General features: G+C 38.9%; 1 protein-coding gene across 1 annotated transcript in view; it reads left to right on the forward strand.

Moving 5' to 3' along the window:
* Nucleotides 1-19,885, forward strand: part of SCUBE1 (signal peptide, CUB domain and EGF like domain containing 1) — a 194,651-nt gene that overhangs the window by 130,258 nt on the left and 44,508 nt on the right. The window contains exon 9 of the mRNA XM_014309410.2: nt 15,829-15,951. Coding sequence (XP_014164885.1) covers nt 15,829-15,951 — 123 coding nt within the window. The remainder of the gene's footprint in view (nt 1-15,828; nt 15,952-19,885) is intronic.

A 19,885-nucleotide genomic window follows, 5' to 3' on the forward strand; every position in this document is an offset into this window, starting at 1 on the left:
CATTCTGCCCTCAGTGAGAAGATTCATCAGTCCAGCATTTTAATTATACTAAACACAGTTTGGGTAACTGATAATGAAGGAGGCTCATTTGCAAAAGACTTGTAGGGTTCAAGAGGAGTGAAGTCAGACTAAATTAGACTTAGCAGAGATTTCTGAAGATTGTTGAAATCCATCTGCCAAACTAGATCAAACAATAAAGATCTCACCTTCCTGAGGGCAGTTACAGGAGACAAGCTGGGCCAGGGAGAATTCTTCTGCCAGGATTTAAAGTAGAGAAGGACTGAGAATAATGGCAAAAGATGATGTCTGAGAGAGACAGGGACTTTCCCTTGTGGCTTCTCTGAGAAGAGAATCAGAGCAGGAGGAAGGGCACAAGCTTCTAGTATGGTATAAAATGTATGACTGTGTATATGATATATATGCTCCATTTCTGCTCTGGGACTTAACAAAGAAACTGTGCCCACAGGCACTCTTGTGCCCAAATAAAGCAACTTCCCAGCACTCTGCACCTAGAGGTACAGAGAGGAACTGTGCAGACTGCAGCCCTTGCTGAGCTCCTAGAGTCAAACAGCACAGCAAATGGAAGTTTTAAGCAGGAGAAACTGGATTTCAAAGGGTCATTGAGCAAAAGCAACATCTCAACTATGGCTTTCCCACAAACATCCATAAAGTGCTACCTAACTTTGCATAGTCATAGATGTTTGGTAATAGCAAGATGTGGATTATTTTGTTCAGCTGATTTCCTGTTTTGTATCATTTCACCCGTATTTCATCATTTAATCTGCATCTTGTGAAGATGCACCCTTAAGGGGAAGGAACCTGACAACAGGATTTTGGGATAGTCAGCTGGGCTGGAATGTCAGGGGGTTTAGTAGCAATGTGGTATTACATGTTCATAATGTACCACCAGCTGCGACTAACCGCATCAGGATCAATTCCTGTGCAGGAACAGGTCTGTGCCAAGCCCAGGTGATCTCACAGGTGTGTTTGGGAGACAGAAAGTTCCCTCCACATCCCCACCTAGAGATGGAGCATTTTCTTGGCTGTGTGACATTCAGTCAGCCCTTCTCAGTGCTCTGGCATATTTAACCAGAGCGGTGTTACGCTGGGGTTATGTGCCTGCATGGCAAACATTTCTCCTTCCTGCTGTCTCATTGTCATGGTGACCCAGCAATGGGGTGGGCTCTCCACTTCCTTGAAACAGGCCCCCATCCTTCAGCATTCCAACGTACCAAAGAAATGTGGCACTGACGCGCTTAAATACTTGACTGTGCTGCAGTGGGAGTATCAGAAATGCCTGACTGGTGAATGATCTGTCCAGTAACTCAGCTCTGAAACCTCCTTTATCATTAAGCAATCTAGGGGGAAAAAAAAGGAAAAAAAGGGGAAAAAAAGCAGGAGTGTAGCGACTAATGAAAAATCTCAAAGAACTGCATCAAAGTTTATTTGAAAGAAGAGGGAAATTTTGCATTGGCTGTGCTAGCTTGATATAGTAATTACATTTTTTAAATCTTGCTTAATTGCAGCCTATTACAGCAGGAAAATGTGTTTTAAAATCAGTTTTGAGTACATAAAAAAAAATGAAACCCTGAAGGTGAATTAAATTTTGAAAATGGAATTGTTTCCGTGAGAAGAGAGTTTTTTTAAAGAATGGGTTCCAATGAAATAAAGTATGTCATGTTTTGTTAAATATGAACTGAAAGGTTTCATTAAATTAAATGCTTTAAATGAATGCTTGACATCAGTTTGGTATAAGATTATGACTCAGATGCTGAAGGTTTTCCTCTCTTTTCATTAAGAACACACTAAGTGAAAAGCTCACTGTGAACAGTTTAGATGGCCAATTTGGCTTCATTTCCTGACTACAGAGTATCTGTGAACAGTTATGATTTCCTCCATTCTTCCATTAATCAAAATTACATAAAATTTTTTTCAGTTTTTTTTTTCACTAAATTGGATTAAATTGACTAGAGCACTTAGAATTGCATCTTGTCAGTCCTAATCAATTCATATGAAACTGAAAATGTTTCCTCTTTTTTTTTAAAAATACACCAGACAGAGCATAGGTTATTTTTACTATTTATTAATAGTAAGATATAGGTGTTAATCTCGTGCATCCACCATTAGCTTGCCTGAATTATGATAATACCTTTATTTCACTGTGATTGATTAGGTAAATTTCAGAGTACTATGTTTTTTTCATTTGTTGCCTTATGCAATGGTTTTCCTGTCAGAGTACCTTTGATAAACTCAGGTTTTGTTTGATTCATATCCCCGATCAATTTGACAGTTTTTTTACATGTTAGTAGAAATTAGACAGTAAAATATACCCCAGTGCAAGAAAACCTCTAAAATGTATGCATCAGTCAAGTTTACACTAAGGTAGATGAAACTTTCATGGCTTATATGACCACACTTCTCACAAAAATAGAGGTCTCAATGCCTTTAGAGTCAAGACTGTAAGTTTGGAAGAGACCTTCTGAACTAAATGAGTCTGACCCAAGAGAAAAATACAAGACAGACCCAAATGATTTCATGTGAATGAACTTTTTTTTCCCCATAGTTGTAAAGTGATCTCACTAAAAGTAGTCACCCAAATACAAAGCTTTCCTTGGTTTAATTCATTCACATACATCACCATTTTAAATGGAAAGGAATTTAAATTATCTCCTGAAGAGTTTAACATTTAGACGCAAATCTGTTCATAGCTCTCTGACTATTCCTGCTTTGAATCCACAGCTTCTTTCTATGTACCTCCCATGAGCAGTATGTGCAATATCTGTGATGCTTCACGCAGTGCAAGGAGCATCAGTGGTCTTAGAGCAGGTCATGGGGCTTACAAAGAGAGCTTTTCCCAGCTCACCTTTCTCTAGCAACATTAATTTTTTTTTGAACACATGTGAAGAGGTCAGTTCAGCTCCATCTACACAGACACATAGGGTTTTCGAGGAACATAAGCATTATGAGCCATTATCCATAACAAGACATTACCATTTTCCAATGCTTTCTCAAAAAGAAGAAAAAAAAAAGGAAAAACATACATACATGCAAATGTTGTGAAAGAATGAACTCAAATGAAAGAAGTAGCTGACAGTCATCACCTCCTCCTCTGCAGTCAGAGTGCTGTGATACCAGCAAATGTCAGCATAAATGTCAGCTTCAGAATTACAAGCAGCAGTGAGTTTTTGAAGAGGATCTCTGGCAAAGCCAGAAAGGGCAGAGACCTGCTTGTCTTATTCCCTTTTCTTCTGATTACATTTTCCTTGATCATTGCACCATGGCCATCTCTTATCTTTCAGAAAATTTAGGTAGTTAATAGAGTGATTGTACTTTTTACATTTGACTCTGGTTCATAATGTCAGTGCTTCATGCCAGAGCAATGTGGTGTACAGAACATTCAATTTTGTAACATTCTGCTGATATAGTGCCTTGGATTCATAGTTTGGTTTGGAAAGGAGCATATAGGAGATGGTCCCTTAGCCTTACCTTAGTCAAAGGTGCAGTGACAAGGAGTGAGAGAGAGCAGCTTTTCCTTTAAGCTGATGAGTAGCATCTGTCTGTTTGCTGCACATAAATGAAGGTGTCTGGGCTGGATCACTCTGGGATATCCCAGAACTGTAGTGTGCATGTTTTTTGGATCTGTCAAAAGTACCTAGGGGAAAGACAGGATTACTCTCAGCATACTTTAACTTACTCTGCTGGAAAAAAAAAAATGCCAAACTCTGCAAGTAGAACAAGATTGAGATATACTTAGTACTTAGACTCTCTATGAAGAAGGTGACCTGAGCACATAAACCGCTTTACTCATGATCCTTGGGAGTGGCAAGTAGTACAAATGTTTTAGGGTAATAAGTCAGATACACTTCTGACTTTTTAGGGGAAGATTTCTCAGACATTTCAGAAAACTGAATGCTCATGGGATTTCAAGTCAAGAACCTCAGTAGGAGAGGCACTGAAATTTGCTGTTTCATTTTTTAAAACAGACGTTGTCATCCTCAGGCCTTTGTGTAGACTCATTTTGTGTGACTCTTCATTTGATCCCCAAGGCTACAGTTGTCCCCACTGTGGATGCCCAACTAGAATCTCCATCCTCTCTCCTATGCATCAGGAGAGATAATATATACAATTTGATTTCGCACCTCACACCTTTTACTTCTCTCAGGAATCCCTCAGTGAAGTGTGTTCTAGAATATAGTCAGAAGAATAGGTGACCCCAAGGGAAAATAAGCACAGCCTTTGGTAATTCCTGATGGGATTAGAGGTCTTACATCATATGGTTCAGCTACCTCCAATTTGTACAAGCTTAAAGAGGTGTGCATTGGGAAATAACATGGGACAGCTGGCACCCTCTGAACTCATCTCTTATTGCAATAGCATGCTCCTAAGGACATGGAAAGAGTTTAATCCCAACCTGTGGGTTACCACTTTACTTGTCATGACAATATCTCTGAACTGGGTTAGCCTTTCCACTTCCCCTCAGAGAAACACAGTGCCTCTCCTTGAGCTCAATACTAGAAACAAAATATAAGAAAAAATGTTAATATAGTGGTGCTAAGAGGCCTGTATTGTCCATTCAGATGTGGAAGTCAGTGCAGGGCAAATTCTCAGTCCCTCTCTGATTTTCTTCAGTGTTCCTCCCTCTGAAAAACATCCTTCTCCAGGGGAATCAGAGTGCCTTGATTTTTTTCAGTGGCAGGCCAAGGCCAACTGAATTTATCAAATGATTTTGTCAAAGCCAGTCCACAAGCTGTCTGAAGTCAGAGGGTAGAGGTTTAGAAGTTAGCTATTAAAGTATATGTTGTCTTTTAGCAACCCTTATGTGTTGACTGAAGTGGTTCATTCTGAGCCATTCCTCCCCCCCAGATGGCTTTCTCCCTACTTCTCATCGATTTCAGCCAAGAATAAACTTCCCAATAATCAAATCAAGATCTAGTTTTCATTATAATTCATTATAAGCAACTCTGCTTCTATCAGATTTCATACACAACTCTGCTTTCAAGTTACAGCAGCTTACCCTCCCAGTGTTTGCCACTAGAAATAAGTGTGTGTTCAAAAATAAGCCCATTTGAGTTTGCTTCTCTGTACCTGCAAGCGAAGAGCCATCAGAAAATAGATCAGGTGTATTCACAAGCCACTACAGCTGCATGTCAGAACAAAAAATACCTTTTCTCTCTCTATGCTGATCATAAGGCAAATACAAATCTTGTGGCTGAGGTCTGTCTTTTAGCCTAAAAACAAGGAAAAAAATAAATACAAAAACCTCTTATGTCTTTGCATGAACAGAGGGCCACCTTTGCCTTGCATGAGAAGGCAATGCCTAAATTAATTCATGAACATGAGACTGAGATCAAGAATGATAGTAGTGAAAATGTGGGTTCTGCAGTAGTTGGATTAGTGCTTTTAGGAGGAACAAAAACATTTGTTTAAAATAATAATTTTCTATATATGTGTGGTGCGCAGATTAAATGTGCAATTAAATGTTCCATTAAAATAGCTTAACTTCCTTAAAATCCTTCTGACAAACAAGTTCTGACCATTACCCAGTATTCTAAACAGTTAAAGGGTTTTGAGACCACATGCCATTTTCAGGAAGCAAGGAAGAAGCACTCTTGGTAAAGGCAAATTGGTGTGAATCCCAAACTGCTCAACTGCAGAAACCAGCAGATTTTTTTTTTTTAATGCTGCTGCAGCTAGATCACCCTCTCTCTTCCCCTTCCCAGGACTCCTCTTCAAGTGACAAAAACATTTGATTAAAAAAATAGAGGCATTTGTGAAAAACATGTAACCGAAGGCAGCCAGTGGGTGATTTCATTCTGTGAAACAATAGATGTGTCTGCCCAACCAAAAAAATGTAACAAAACCAACATTAAATGACAGGAAAATTAGGAATTTTATCATGAAAACAGTGGTCCTGTTCAGGGCTTGAGTACTGGCAAGATTTTCAGAACACACACTTTGGGGAAGCCCTGAGACGAGTCCTATAATTGGACCGGCTAAATGCCTCTACAGGGAAGTTTTTGGCACATGAATCAACCACATGCATGCTGCAGAGATAACAGGTAGGCTTGTAGTTGATAAGAGAAGAAAACACAAAGGGAACTTATTTGTTAGGAATGACAAATGAAAGATAAAGCCAAAAGGGAATATTAAAATACAGAGGCAGTTTTGAGGTTATTTTTTGTTTGATATGACTCTAAGCAAGATGTGAGACCATCTGTGTCCAAAATAAACCATCATAAACGTCAGGACTGAGAGAGGGGAAACTGAGAAACCAATGGGAGAACAATGATCAAGTTCAGCTTATCAGAAGAGATGCTTGTTTTAGAAGATGTGGGTAAGACTCCCAAACTGGATGAGAGGAGGAGTTCCCCAGTAGCTACAAAAGCATTTTCAAAATAACTACATAAATGTGGATTAAAGAAGCAAACATAAAGGCCTTTTTGCTGAGGCTGCAGTCATTTTAGGCTATTGCATCTATGTTGTCCAGGTCTCAAGACAAAGAACATGCAGGATCAATCCAGTGTGAGGAAAACAGAGAAGCATCCAGCAGGCAGCTGTAGCAGCTCATTAGAAAGCTCTGTGTCATGTCCAGAGAGAGAACCACAGCCATCTGGGCCAGCCCTGCTGCCCTGGAAACAGCTGTTTCTAGACTTGCTAAGACTGGGAAGTGACTCAAAACTAGGTTTCTATTTTTTCCCCCCACTTTTTAGAGCAAACAGGGAGTTGACTGTTCTTGGTGTGTGATAAGAGAGGTGGTAGATTATTAGACTGAGGAGAAGGCTCAGAAGAGGTCATGGTAAAACCATAAATTGTGGAAGAGATGTTGGAGAGGGGGAAAAGCTGATGGTTGCCAGCAGAAAATGAGTGAATGAGTAGGATTTGAGGGAGAATAAGATGGAAAACTCTTGGTGGTCGGTGGTGACAGTGGTCAGAAGCCTAGTGGGGCAATCAGAAAAATGAGCAGTTGGACATGCGCTGAGGAGTATGTATGTGACTGATTTAGACACATAATTGATTCAGACTTTCCAAGAGACAGTTGAAGTTTCAGACTTCAGTGATGAAAAATCAAATCATAAACCCATTATTAAAAAAGAAACCCAAGAAATGCAAATTTTAGATATCAACACAGTCAAAATTTGTCAGAAAGAAGAAAATGGAATGAAAAAAAAAAGAGAGAGAAGGGAGAGCAGAATCCTTCTAACTGCTGCTGCAAATTTATCTAATCCAGAATATGTGTGAAACTATCACTGTCCCCTATTTTTAAGGGAATTGCCTTTTAGGTTTTCAGCTGGGCCTTGGGTTTGGGGTTTTTTTAGTTTAAAGAGATACAATTCATTTGTCTGCTCTAGACTTGTTCATGACAGACAAATATAATATAACAAATTATCTTCCATTTAAAAATTGCAGGCTTGGGTCAGCTGCCATGTAAATCATTCTGTTTCATTCCCTCCCAAGGGTTCCATCTATCCCCACAAAATAAATTCATGTGTACTAAGTTAGGGGTTTTTTCATGAGTGGGCAATATCCCTGCTCCCTAGAAACTTGCAGTTGTTATTTGTCTTCGTGAACCTCCCCTTTGAAAATGCCAAATCCTTTAAATTAATGCTTCAGAGGGTCATATTTTGCATTTCAGTTGTTGAAAAGACCTTGCATTTATTCAACAATATAAAGCCCCCTGAGGATCAACAACCACGGTATATTATGGAATAGTGTGCTGTGCTTTCTGTTACTTGGGAGCTGACTACTCACATGATCATAATTTCCAACTTTCAAAACTTAAAGCATTTTTTTCATTATTTTATCATTGCCTTTTTCATTATAAAATATGGTTCTTCTTTCTTTAATATGACTAGATCCTGCTCTCAGTGATGCCTCTGTCTTCCCTGGTACAGAGCAAATCCCTGGCTGCTTGAAGTAGTGTCTTCAGAAACTTTTGGAGGGTTAATTTTTGGTCAGCATCCAAATTTCTTTGATTTATTAAGAGCTATTTAAATTATCATGGACTAATTGTATTCAAGTGCCTCTTTCAGAAGGAGTAGCTTTATCCCAGGAAAGCTAGTACAGTTTCACTGGGATTTTGGAGAGAACATCAGTACCTTTAACTGCCCTTAATACCAATTTTTTTAATTAAACAAACACTTTTCTAGAAGCAAACTGGGATTCTTGGAAATAAGCAGAGAGCTTTCCTGAGCAGTTAATAATTCCAAGGGGGTAAATGAAAACAACCATGGGTAAATGGAGTTCATACACTAAACCTAGGGATTCTTATATCTTGGTCCAATATTGCAGTTAGCTCACTTGCCCCTTTGCTCTTCATTCAGACTATATTGAAAAATTAAATACAGTAAAAGCCAGGCCTTGTTTTTTAGTGACACCTAGCACAGAGAAAATGGCCAGGGATGTCAGGCCCATAGTTCTATCTGATTTAGTCCTTAAGAAACACTGAATTAACTCTTTTATTCTTGTTGTTAACCTGCAGCAACCCATTTAGTTCTGCCTCTGCTCCTGCTGCATAAACATTAGAGTTATTCTGGTGGTGTGGCTGTGTGAATTATTACATTGCACATGGAATTATTCTGGTGGTAGTGGCTGTGTGAATAATTGAGGTAGGTAAGCAGTCAGCCCAAAGTATTTGCACAGTTCTCTCCCACTGTTTTCCCCACAGCCTCCAGATCTGCCTGTAGTCACCCACTGGCCACAGGTACAGCCCAGTTTCCCAGAATCTGATGTCCTGTACTTTCCTCATGCTCTGTAAAAAACAGAGACACATTCTTTGGTGTCCCCGAGTTCACATGGGAGATTGAACAGCACACTTATTTCTCCCTCTCCAATGTTTTATAAAGAGTATTTTGATTGACGAAAGCATTTTGATTGATAAAATGTTACAGGAGGAGGAAAAGTAGTTTTATTTCCTAGGATTCCTGTGAGGTTATCTTTGCTTCTGGCAGGGGGGCACTGGGGAGGGGGGTAGTTTTAACATTTAGCTCAGCGTAGACACTGAAAAGACTATCAGTCTGTATCTTTATGTCTCCAGTTCCCTTCACATTCTGGTGTCACAGCCTCAGCTTGCACTGTTTGGGTTCGTAGCATTGCACTAACATGTTTTTAAGGTTAGAAAAGAATTCAGTGTTCAGCAAAAATTTTAAATGAAAATCCTTTCTTTTCACATTAGATTTAGTAAATCCCTTCCCCTTTACAAATGAGGGCCTAACCTATTATGACAGCATTTCTGAGTTTTTCACCTGCAAAGGTTTTTGTGTTTTATAAATCTAATTAACTGTAATAAGAAAATAATAGGACATAATGTTTGTTTTACAAGGTGATTGATCTCTTGGCAGCCTGGCAGACTCTTTTATTGATTGGTTGGTGGATAATGTCAGAGTGGATATGTCCTGGAGGAGAATAGCTGACACCTAAATCCATATGTGACAGATTACCATCTGTGTTGGAAGACAGGTTTCTTCGTGAAATTGCGAAGATAACAGGTGAAAATTGAGAAAGTGACATGAGGGAAATGTGTTGAAACCTGCCTCAACCTTTCCATGCTCTAAGAGCATTTACACAAAGCTCTCTATTTTGTGGGCAGCCTGTTTTCAGGATGAGGAAGATTAAATTTTAATTACATTCATTCCTGTCTGCCCAGTTTAGATTTAATGCTGTTAATTAGGAAAATGCCTTGTCCCACAACCCAGCTATAAAGCTAATTAAACAGAGAATCTTCATTTGCTACTTAGTGGAACTTCAGTTCAGTAATGACTATCATACTTTACAGTTAATTAGCACTGTGGGAGGGAAAATGAGGATGTTGTTGAAGCACAAAACTCAAATTCGAGCTGCTATAATATATGTTTTATTTCATTTTGTAGCTATCTGATGCAGGCAAGTTGCACACTATGCTACCTGCCTCCATTTCACATTTGTTAAAGAAGAATTAATTAAATGTATCTCTCCTGCAGAAGTGTTGTGTAGGTTTAATGTAATGAAGAAAATAAGCTGCTGTCCTTTGTAATCCTCAAGTGGAAGGTACTGCATAAATAGAATTATTCCTCCCTGAAACATGCAAGAGACAATGAACTGTGCAGTTTCAGGTGGAGTGGTGGAACAGAAATTTACTTTACTCCTAAAGTAAACATGGCCCTAACAGTGCTGCAGAGATTCACAAAGTCTTCCAGTGCGAAGCACTACCAGCAAGGAACCTGCTGCTGGATCAAACCATTCTGAAGCCCAGACCAGAAATTTAAAACAAATGTAATTTGACTTAAAAATTTTGACAGCAAATGACTTGGATTCCTAAGATTTTGTTCCATAATAGTGCATTTGAAAGTATTGGTCCTGAAAATACCAAATGATAATTACCAATCCTCAATTTTGCAAGTGAAATAAAGCAGGGAAGTCTTACACCTTGCCCAAATGTTGGATAAATCCATTGTAAAACTGGAACTAGGACTTCCAACTCGCTGGAAACTAACTCCACAAGAGCTGGCTTGATGCTTCTGGATGGAACAGCAGAGCCTGTGTTCTACTTTGATTTAGATTTTCTCATAGTGGCACTGATCCAATGAATCTGGGGATATGAAATTATCTTTCTATCTTAATGAGATATCCCTGGCATGCATTACTTAAGATGCTATGTAATATTATATTTAGAGTATTGCAAGTGGAGCCTGGTAACTTCCGCTTATGTTAATCCTGAGTTTACAAGTTTTATTGAGAAGTGGCAGGGCAAATATCAAAATAATTTCAGTCTGAGCATTGGTGGCTTTGTAATATTTGTAACGTAGAACAGCATGCAGTGCTAGGTGTTTTCTGCAAGCCTGCACTGATTGGCACCCCAGGGTAACCAGCTGAGTTGTACTCTGAAATTGGATTCAAGTGTGGATGAGTCAGTTATTTTTTCTGTTCCTCTATTTCCCTACCTCCAGCATGGGGTTAAAAAGTTTTGTGGCTGCTATATACTTTGTGGTCTGTGTGCAGCAGGGAACTAATATCTGTGTCAACAAGGCAACACTAGTTCCAATTTCTAGGGGACAGTGGTGATTTGTAAAACCACAAGGAAGAGCAAGGGAAGAAAAGCAAGGGAAAATTAGGAAATCAGGGAACAAAAAGAACTAGCAAACCAGCCCACCTTGCAGAAAATGTATTTATATTGATGTCCACTGTATACCGGTAATAGCATTACTAATTCCAACACACTGGCTTTCATTATTAAAAAAAAGAAGCTTATGAAGTTTCAGTAATTATTTTAGGTTGATCTGGGAGTATATTCTTCTCCTGGAGTTAGGTAGTGTTTTAAATCTGTGAAGGATTAGACAGACACAATCAGTTCAAATATTTGTCCAGCCATTGAAAGGAGGATCCTCACTTCCGCCTGTGATGAGGCTCTGGAAATCTCCATCTCCATCATTGTTCAGCAGCTAAATGAAGATTGCATGTTGATTACCCTTTCATTTGCCTTTAAGCAGCTTATGTGAAATGTTAAGTTCTAAGTTACCTAAAATCCCTGTTTTTTAATTTGTTCCCTGGCCTGTATGCAGCGAGGCAAATCTCTGTGGGTTTATATGTGCACACACAAGTGCATACATGCACCCTGATCAGAACCAGCACCTTCCAAACATGAACTGCACTGAGCAGAGCTTAAAAAAGGTGCAAGTGGAACAGGAGCAGGCATTCCCATTAATCTTCACAAGATCATGAAAAGAAAAATAACAGTCTGCTTGCTTAGCCAAGTCAATTTGTAGCATTGCAGCTATGCAACTTAGCACAAAGCATCTGAGTTTCTATATTTTTATTTAAAGCTGATTCCACTGCCTCCCTCACATTTTAAGATCCTCAGAAAAAAATAGGAGAATCTATTATTATAGATTAATATACTTATTACAATAATTATATTATGGGTTTTATGTGTTGTTTTTTTTTTTTACAAACCCAGGATTCATTCCTGGGTTCACATGGACACACAGCTTTTGTGATGGTGTTGCTGAACTCCATCTCCAGATGCAGATATTTGCAATTGGGGTTTTTTTCCTTCAAATATTACAACTTTAAAGAAGGTGTTAGCTTCCTTGTTGCAAACCTTATCTTTGCTTTTGTTTGTATTTAATTGCTTGGATGAACCATTTTCAGAGCTAACAGGAGGCTTGAGTGATGAGTTGTTTGTTACACCATACCTTCACCTGATAGTTTTGACCATAATGTTCAGTACTTCTCTGGGTTCTCACTGGCCTGTATTTTCATATCTGCATGTGTCCCATTTTGGTATTTTGTAGCATATCATGAGCTTGGATGAGCAAGGTATTATTTAACAATATTGACTCACTGCATTGGGATAAATCCCTTGGGGTTTATTCCCAATGCACTGAAAGCCCTTCAGACCCCCCAGTCTGAAATGACTCTCACAGTATCATCAGGGCATTTTATGTACAACCCCACAGAGGAAATACAGTTCTTTACATCCTCCTGCATTTCTGAGGATAAAGGGGAGCAGAGCCTGTGGGAAGTTGGAGCTATTTTTCTGCAACCTGCATCTCAAGGAGCCACTTGAGAACTGTTTGAAGACAGCAGGTTTATGGCTGCTCCACAGACAGTTCCAATAATAGTATGGAAATATTTGACTAAATAATGTCAAAGCTGGTAGAGACACCACAATGGGTTTCCACTGTGTATTTTTGCCCAACATGAGAGGCAGACACACTTACCCTCTGTGAAGTTCAAAGAGGCACTTGACAAAGTTGGGTACCAGTGAGTTTAAATATAAATGTGGCCTTACCTTCTCATGCAGTGGAATAATTTATTTTCACATGGCTCATAACACATATTATTTATGACCAAGGAAAGAAAAATAGTGGAGATACAGACTTTATGCAATTTCTCTGAACCAGTTAGACATGATACAGTTGGATACTGCTCTCTTCCAAGTGAAATGCAGCAATGTGCTGCTCTCCACAGAGTGAAATAATTTTTACATGCCTTGTCAGTCTCGCTATGGCCATGGAAAGAAATACAGTGAAAGCAGAGACATTGATACTGTTTATGTTATTTAGAATGTTTTTACAGCTAACAGTTTTGACCTCTATTCTGTTTTGATGGTCCCTGTTTCAAAAGGTCATGTCATGTTTTCCAGTTAGAAGAAATGAATAAATACTTTCTTTTCCTGTGGACTCTCACAGGTTTTACTGAGATCCTGGTTTAGAATTATTCCAAAGAATTGCTGGTGTAAAGCTAATATGCTGCACTGTTAATGGAATTACAGTTATTAACAGCCTAAAATCGGCACTCTGATGCCAGCAGGGTTTCATTTTTGCCCCTTATGATCATGAGAGACACAGAAAAGAGACTGGAATTTGGAATTTAACATGTGAAATCCAGGGGCCATCATTTAAAAACATCAATCGTTACTCCAGAATGGTGTTTGACAGTCTGCAAGTAATTTCTACTTCAAGCAGTCTCAGGCAGCAGAGTAGCCCAAAGGTCATGTTGTTCTTATCATGAGTAAAAGATACTTTCTTCATGATGGATGACTGTTTTGTGTGTTTATGATGCATAATATATTAGTAATTTTAATTCGCAATTCCATTTGTCCCACAGTTTTGTCAGGGCATGCTAAACTGTAGTTAGGTACGCCTGTGCTCTGCTAAAGGATGGGACTTTTTGTGGTAATCCATCCTAATGCCCACAGCACAGTCCCAGTTGCACATTAGGGAGCTGGGAGGAATCACTTTTACAAAAGGAAATGAAAATTCCTTTTGAATTGAAATGAAAATGAAAAATGGAAAGAAATTCTTGTCTTTTCACTGCCAGTCTTGACTTGTGCAGATGATCACAGCCAAACCAAAAGGGTTGCTACCTCCAGTCTCCTGGTGTTACAAAAGGTGACCCTCAGTGTGTTCTTCACCAGACCTATCAGGTTGGGAGCCCAGGGATATCTGTTGTTGGCCAGCCAAATGCCAGAACTGGAGCACCACAGATAACAAACAGACTCCTGATTTTGGGGCACTTTGAGAACTTTGTTACCCAAGACACAAAGATTTGAGCTGGTTTTGCATAAAGCACTCAGGGTGTTCCTCAGCTGCTGCCTGCAGTTTATCCTCATTCTTTAATTGGGTTGAATGCAAACGCCGCTCCTCTGCAGAACCAGACACAAAAGTAATAAGCAGCAGCATTACTTCAGAGGGTCTGAGAACAAATTTCCCATCTCCTTGCCTTAAGTGCAACTCATAAGAAAACATTTATAACAATATACATTGTTCTTGCTTATTTGAGCCCTGGACATATTTCTGTCAATGTGTGTGCAACAAAGTGCTCTTTAGAAATGATGGCTGAATTTCCCTCACAGCAGTTCAAATTTTTAGAGTTACCACCTCACTCCTCTTGCTGCTGTTTATATTTTACATGCAGAAATGTGGTAAGCACCATGCCTCATTCTCATGTTGGAATCATATGTTTCCAAAAATTAATGAATTATTTTCACTAAGAATCCTGCGGAATTCAAATAATTTTTAAAGCATGCCCTTCATTCACCATCATCTTGCTGGTTTTGATAAATTCCCATCTTCATATGTTAGACCTTTTGGTATCTAGATTTGCATTTTGCAAGATTTACTCTTTAAATGGCCAGCTGTTACCTCAAAGTTTCAAAGATCTTATAGCAAGAAGCTTTCCAAAAGGAAACATTGCTCTCCATTTAGTTCCTTGAAACATTTTGTTTTCAATTCCAGAAGCGGGAAGCCAAGGCTTAATGTCTTATTATTTCTTCACTGTATGCATTCATTAAAAGAGCTATTTTTTGGCACTGTTCTTCTCCTGAAAAATAATAAAAGTACTTTTATTTCCACCTTTTTCAAATAAACATAAATCCATGGTTTTATAATTGGGGGAGAATGGAAAAGATACCCTGTATTTCAAATGCTGTTTTGTGGCCTGTTATATACTTACTTCACAACCTTTTATGGATTGGAAAAGGGATTGGTCATTCCAGATCTTCATAACATTTGGGAGAACTTAAAAGGAGTGGGAAGTAGAATAATCAGTATAAAATTCAGAACAGAGGTCTTATCAAGTTCATCAGTCCACTTCATAATCACTATTTGAAGAGCCATTGAGCTGTCCTTCATACTGTGTGTTTTTATTTTTATATATATATATATATATATATATATATGGCTTTCAAATTAAGGCAATAGGTGCTCTGTCTTCAGAATAACTGAAGAAGCAACATTTCGCATGCACTCAGAGTTAGTTCCTTTTCTGCTACGCTAAGTGAGAAAAGTTTGATACATGAAAATGGGTGACACTCTGTGTCACTGAATAATGAGTGAAGTAACATGTAATGCTCGTTCTGAGAAAATGTATCTTTGCATTTGTTTGTGTAAGGATGATGGGAGTATTTCTTCAGAATTCAAGTGTCTTTTACTTCACATTTGTTATTTCTTCAATTTTTTGTGTGTTCTTATGTTTTGTTAGTTCCTGTACAAGGTAAAACTATTCACATCCTTCCCAGGTTGAAATCTGCTGTCAGGCAGAGCACTCCATCTACAGAGAAGCTCCCATGAATGTTCCTTAACACCAAAGTACCTCAGCTTGGGTCACCTGTTGGTTCCAGTTCTGAGAGAAACACCTTTATCTCCTGAACAGCTCAGCCCATAGCTCTCCTTGTAAGCCTTGTGAAATAGGTTTGGGAAGGGACACATCTGACCAGCCTGGTTCCTGACAGGCACAGCAGCCTCTTTGGGGATCTGCGTATTCCTATATTCCTGCCCTGAACGACTGAATTGCTGTCACAAATTAAATTTTTGCTATCATGAACTAAATCATTGCTGTTCATTCTTGCAGATATTGATGAGTGTTTGGTAAACAATGGTGGCTGTGACCATTTCTGCCGAAACACGGTTGGCAGCTTTGAGTGCAGCTGCCAGAAAGGCTATAAACTGCTCACAGATGAAAGGACCTGCCAAGGTAATAGCTCATTAACCTTACTCTTCACATAATGAGAATGTTATTTCCAGTGGATTTTGTTGTTCTTGTTTTTATACTTAAGTCATTTGTACTGCAGGTTTTAATTGTACTGTCATAGGAAGTAAGGTTAGAAAACACCTGTGAGATTTCTGTTTTCTGAGGTGGGATTAGAAGAAATGTCTTGTTTCAATGTTTTTTAGTAGTAGGAATGCCAGCGTCCTGTTGAAGTGTAAAAATCCAAGTGGGGTAGTGGAATAGCCTCAGGCAGAGAGTCTTATGTTCAAATCCTCTCATTTGCTATGCTCTGAATGGGACAGAGGCTTATCTTATTTAGACCAAAATCATTCAGAGTAACCGACTATAATACAGCATTTGCAAGATTTGAACTAAAAAAAAGAGTTGAATTTGTGAGCTCACCTTTGCCTGAGAGAAACTATTTATGAAGGGATAATGGTGGCATTTTGGTGGGATAATGAAGGGATAATGGTGGGAATTCAAATGAAGCATATTTTATATCATTTGCTGTGCATGTCATGATTTGTTACCTAAATCATCTGATGTTATGTGTTTTGTGACTAATTAGATACATAACCATTTCCAAGTACTGACCATGTATCTTCGGAAAAATGTCATTTAAACTCTGTAGCTTTACTTTTTAAAAAACTCATAGGAAAGGCTAGAATGATGAGCATGCATCAGTAGAGAAAGAAAGGGAAGGATGATGTATTCCATTAAATTTTTGTGCAGAAAATGCCATTTTATTAATACATGATTATTTGCAAGGGTTTTGAATAAGTAAAAGTTATGAAGTCCAAAACAGCATTAGTATTTTAGATCTTTTTTGTTTATCCACAAAGGAGAAACCACTATCTGAATATATATGTGCCATTCAGAATTTTTCCATTGCTTCTTTTTGGTACTTCCATCCATCATTTGAGAAGCCACCTCCCCCCTGACTGTGTGATTAGGCACAAAGAAGTTAGTGAAAGGTTGGTTTTAAGCTGGACAGGATGGGAAGACCTGAGATTAGTACAGCTCATGCCACATAATTCAGCAGAAATAACACTGTAGGATTGTGTCTGACATGGGGAGGTTGCCAGGTTTTGATTTACCTGCTAAAAACAGGGACAGAGTATTAAAAAGAAACATTCCCTTCATGATGTATTTAGAGATGGTTGGAAAGACCTTGTTCATGAGTTTCTTGTGTGATGACATACTTTCACTGTGGTATCAGTCAGAGGTTTCCCCATTGAACTAATTGTTATGACACCAGGGAAAAACTCAAGAAAAGTTAGGCAAGAGCTGGTGCAGAATTTATTTGTTCATTATGCCGAGGATTAATAGTAGGCTATAAAAGCTCCCTGTAAATAATCAGGTTTCTGTGATGATAGTGAGAATCTAGAAGCAGCTCTGTAAATGCTATTCAAGTGAGTTTTGTTTCTTCACGTGCCAGAGCTCCAAAATGAGAGAGCCATCAGTAACAATACACACCATGAAAGGACTAAAGCAGGAGCTGATCTTCTCCCCCTCATGTGATCAGACATGGAAGTATAACCATAGTCTGGGGGCATCCTGCTTTTCCCATTTTCGGTGAGGAAGGGCAGGCAATCCATCTTCCCTCTACATGATACACTGATTGATAAACTGTAGCTTATCTGTTGCTGTAAAAGCTAGATTAGTGCAAGTCCAGAGAGTTTTTGGGCTGGACAAGTTCCTCCATGCCAGAAACTCTGGTTCTTCATAACATGAAATCTGGAGAACAAAGTCATTTCCTGTTTAAAGTCTGAGGTATTTGGGCCCCAGCGAACGTGGTGTGATGCCTGCTTTGTGGAGACATCACTGTGATAATTTAGTTCCTGTCTGGTGCTGAAGGTGATAATTGGTGACTCATGCAGTTAATATTAGCCTGCTTATAAAGAGAGGAGGAAAGTGAATGCAGAGCAAGAAATTGCTGATATATGAATCACCTGTACTTTGCTTCTTCCCCTGCAAAGAATATAGTCAGGGGAAGTAGTTATAGTTCTTAATGTCAGCTCCATCAGGAAAATGTGGTTTGTGGTGAGTGACTCTTCTGGGATATAAATCATCCACATTTTGGTTTTTTGTAACAGCTGGTCAACACTGACTGTAAAACATTAATGAGAGATTCAGGGAAATTTATTTTAGGCATATTAGCCTTTCCAAAGAGTGAAGCAGAACAGTCTAATTTCTGTTTATAAAGGATGCTGTTGTTCATGTTACATCTGTTGTTTTGATTCATAATAGAGTTTCCATGATTTATGATCTTTCTGTCAACATTGCCCTTCTCTTCTGGTTTTCATCTTTTAAATAAAGATTTCTTTCAGTTACTAATCAACATGTTTACAAAACACTCATTTAGGGCCTTAGGAGTCTGCCTTGTTTGGGACTGGGTCTTGTTTAGTTCGGGTGGCCTCCCCAGTGTACAGAGCATTCATCTCCAAACATGTGCATCATTAATATCAGCACAAGGCAATTCTACACATTTCAATATTAAATGTTCCTTTCTATTCCCAGTGAAATTCTGAAGTTGTCCCACCTCACCTAATTTCCTTCATGTCCTTTCATTGTAGACCTCAGAGCTGACTTAGAGATTACGGGGAAATTGTATCCATCACAGACTTTATTCTGGTTGTTTGCAGAGCTCCCACCCCAGTCATACCAAGTGCCTTCCCCACATTCATGCTCTCCATGAAGATGAAAGTATTTCTCTTTCAGTTTTTAGGCAGGAAGGGTGAAGCCATATATAGCAGCTTGCCTAAGATCACGCATATAAATGCGTGGACTGCCCAGAGAACAAATCTCCAATTTTGGTAAATCTGCCCCTGCTTAATTGCTCATAACAAGGTATTCTTTTTCTCTTGTCCGTGTGCTCATATCCTGATACAAAAATTCCTTGATTTTTTCAGGAACTCTGAAGCTTGGTGCTCTCTTGGTGCCACCCTGCATGTTGAGTGCCTGTGTAAGCAGCCCTTGCCTTAGGAAAGGGCCTTAAAATGTTCTGAATTTGTCTGTTTACAGCTAAACCATTTTTAGCCCTGGCTGCCAAGAAAACCATTGTCAATCACAGATTACTTCTGCTAGGGAGTGGTTCTCACGCTGTGGCTCCTTGTTAGACAGGGAGAATGTGGGGGGTTCCCTTCCTTTACCCTCCCCTGCATTCCAGCCATTAAAAGGAAACCTCTTTGTAACTCAGAAAGTGAAAAATCCATACTGCCCTGCCAGTAATATTGTGCAGACTGATACTGTTTTCCCAGCGTCTTTTTTTTTTTTCTCAGACTAAAAAATAGATGTTTCCCCCCTTTGACAGAGAAATCACTGTATGACAATACCAAACCCATCTATTGTGTATTACTTTAATTGATCCCTTAAGTCTAAGGTATTGTAAATACTTTGGTGCAGGAAGAAACAGTTGAATCTATTTGTATAAACCTAGCAAAAAGAGGTCTGCATCTCCTTTGAACATGTAGTAAAAATAACATAGCTATATTTATAGCAAGGAGAGTTTGTGTTTGTAACCTTTATGGTAATAGAAGGACAACAACTCAGATCAGTTCTAGAATGACATCAGGAACAAGCAAGCAGGCAAGACTTGCTGTAATGAAATAATGCTGCAATGAATGTGTGTAAGCTCAGACATAATTACCTTAATCCTCAGCCAGGATGAGTTTTAGAGCCAGTTAACTTAATTGCTTATTCAGTTTCTGTTTGTTGTGCAGTGATCTTGAAAAAAAATCAACAATAAGCAGTCTCTCTACTCTGCTCAAGTTCAAGCTTCATTAAGCACCAAGAAAAATGTGTGAAATTCTATCGTCATTAATTTTCTCTTCCTGCTCTAGGCATTGCTTTTTGCAAAGCAAGACAGGGAAAGACAGCACACACATTTATTGCAAATCTCTCCAGGGAGTGGTAGAGA

This window comes from Geospiza fortis, unplaced genomic scaffold (genome assembly GCF_000277835.1).
Source record: "Geospiza fortis unplaced genomic scaffold, GeoFor_1.0 scaffold164, whole genome shotgun sequence".
NCBI lineage: Eukaryota > Metazoa > Chordata > Aves > Passeriformes > Thraupidae > Geospiza > Geospiza fortis.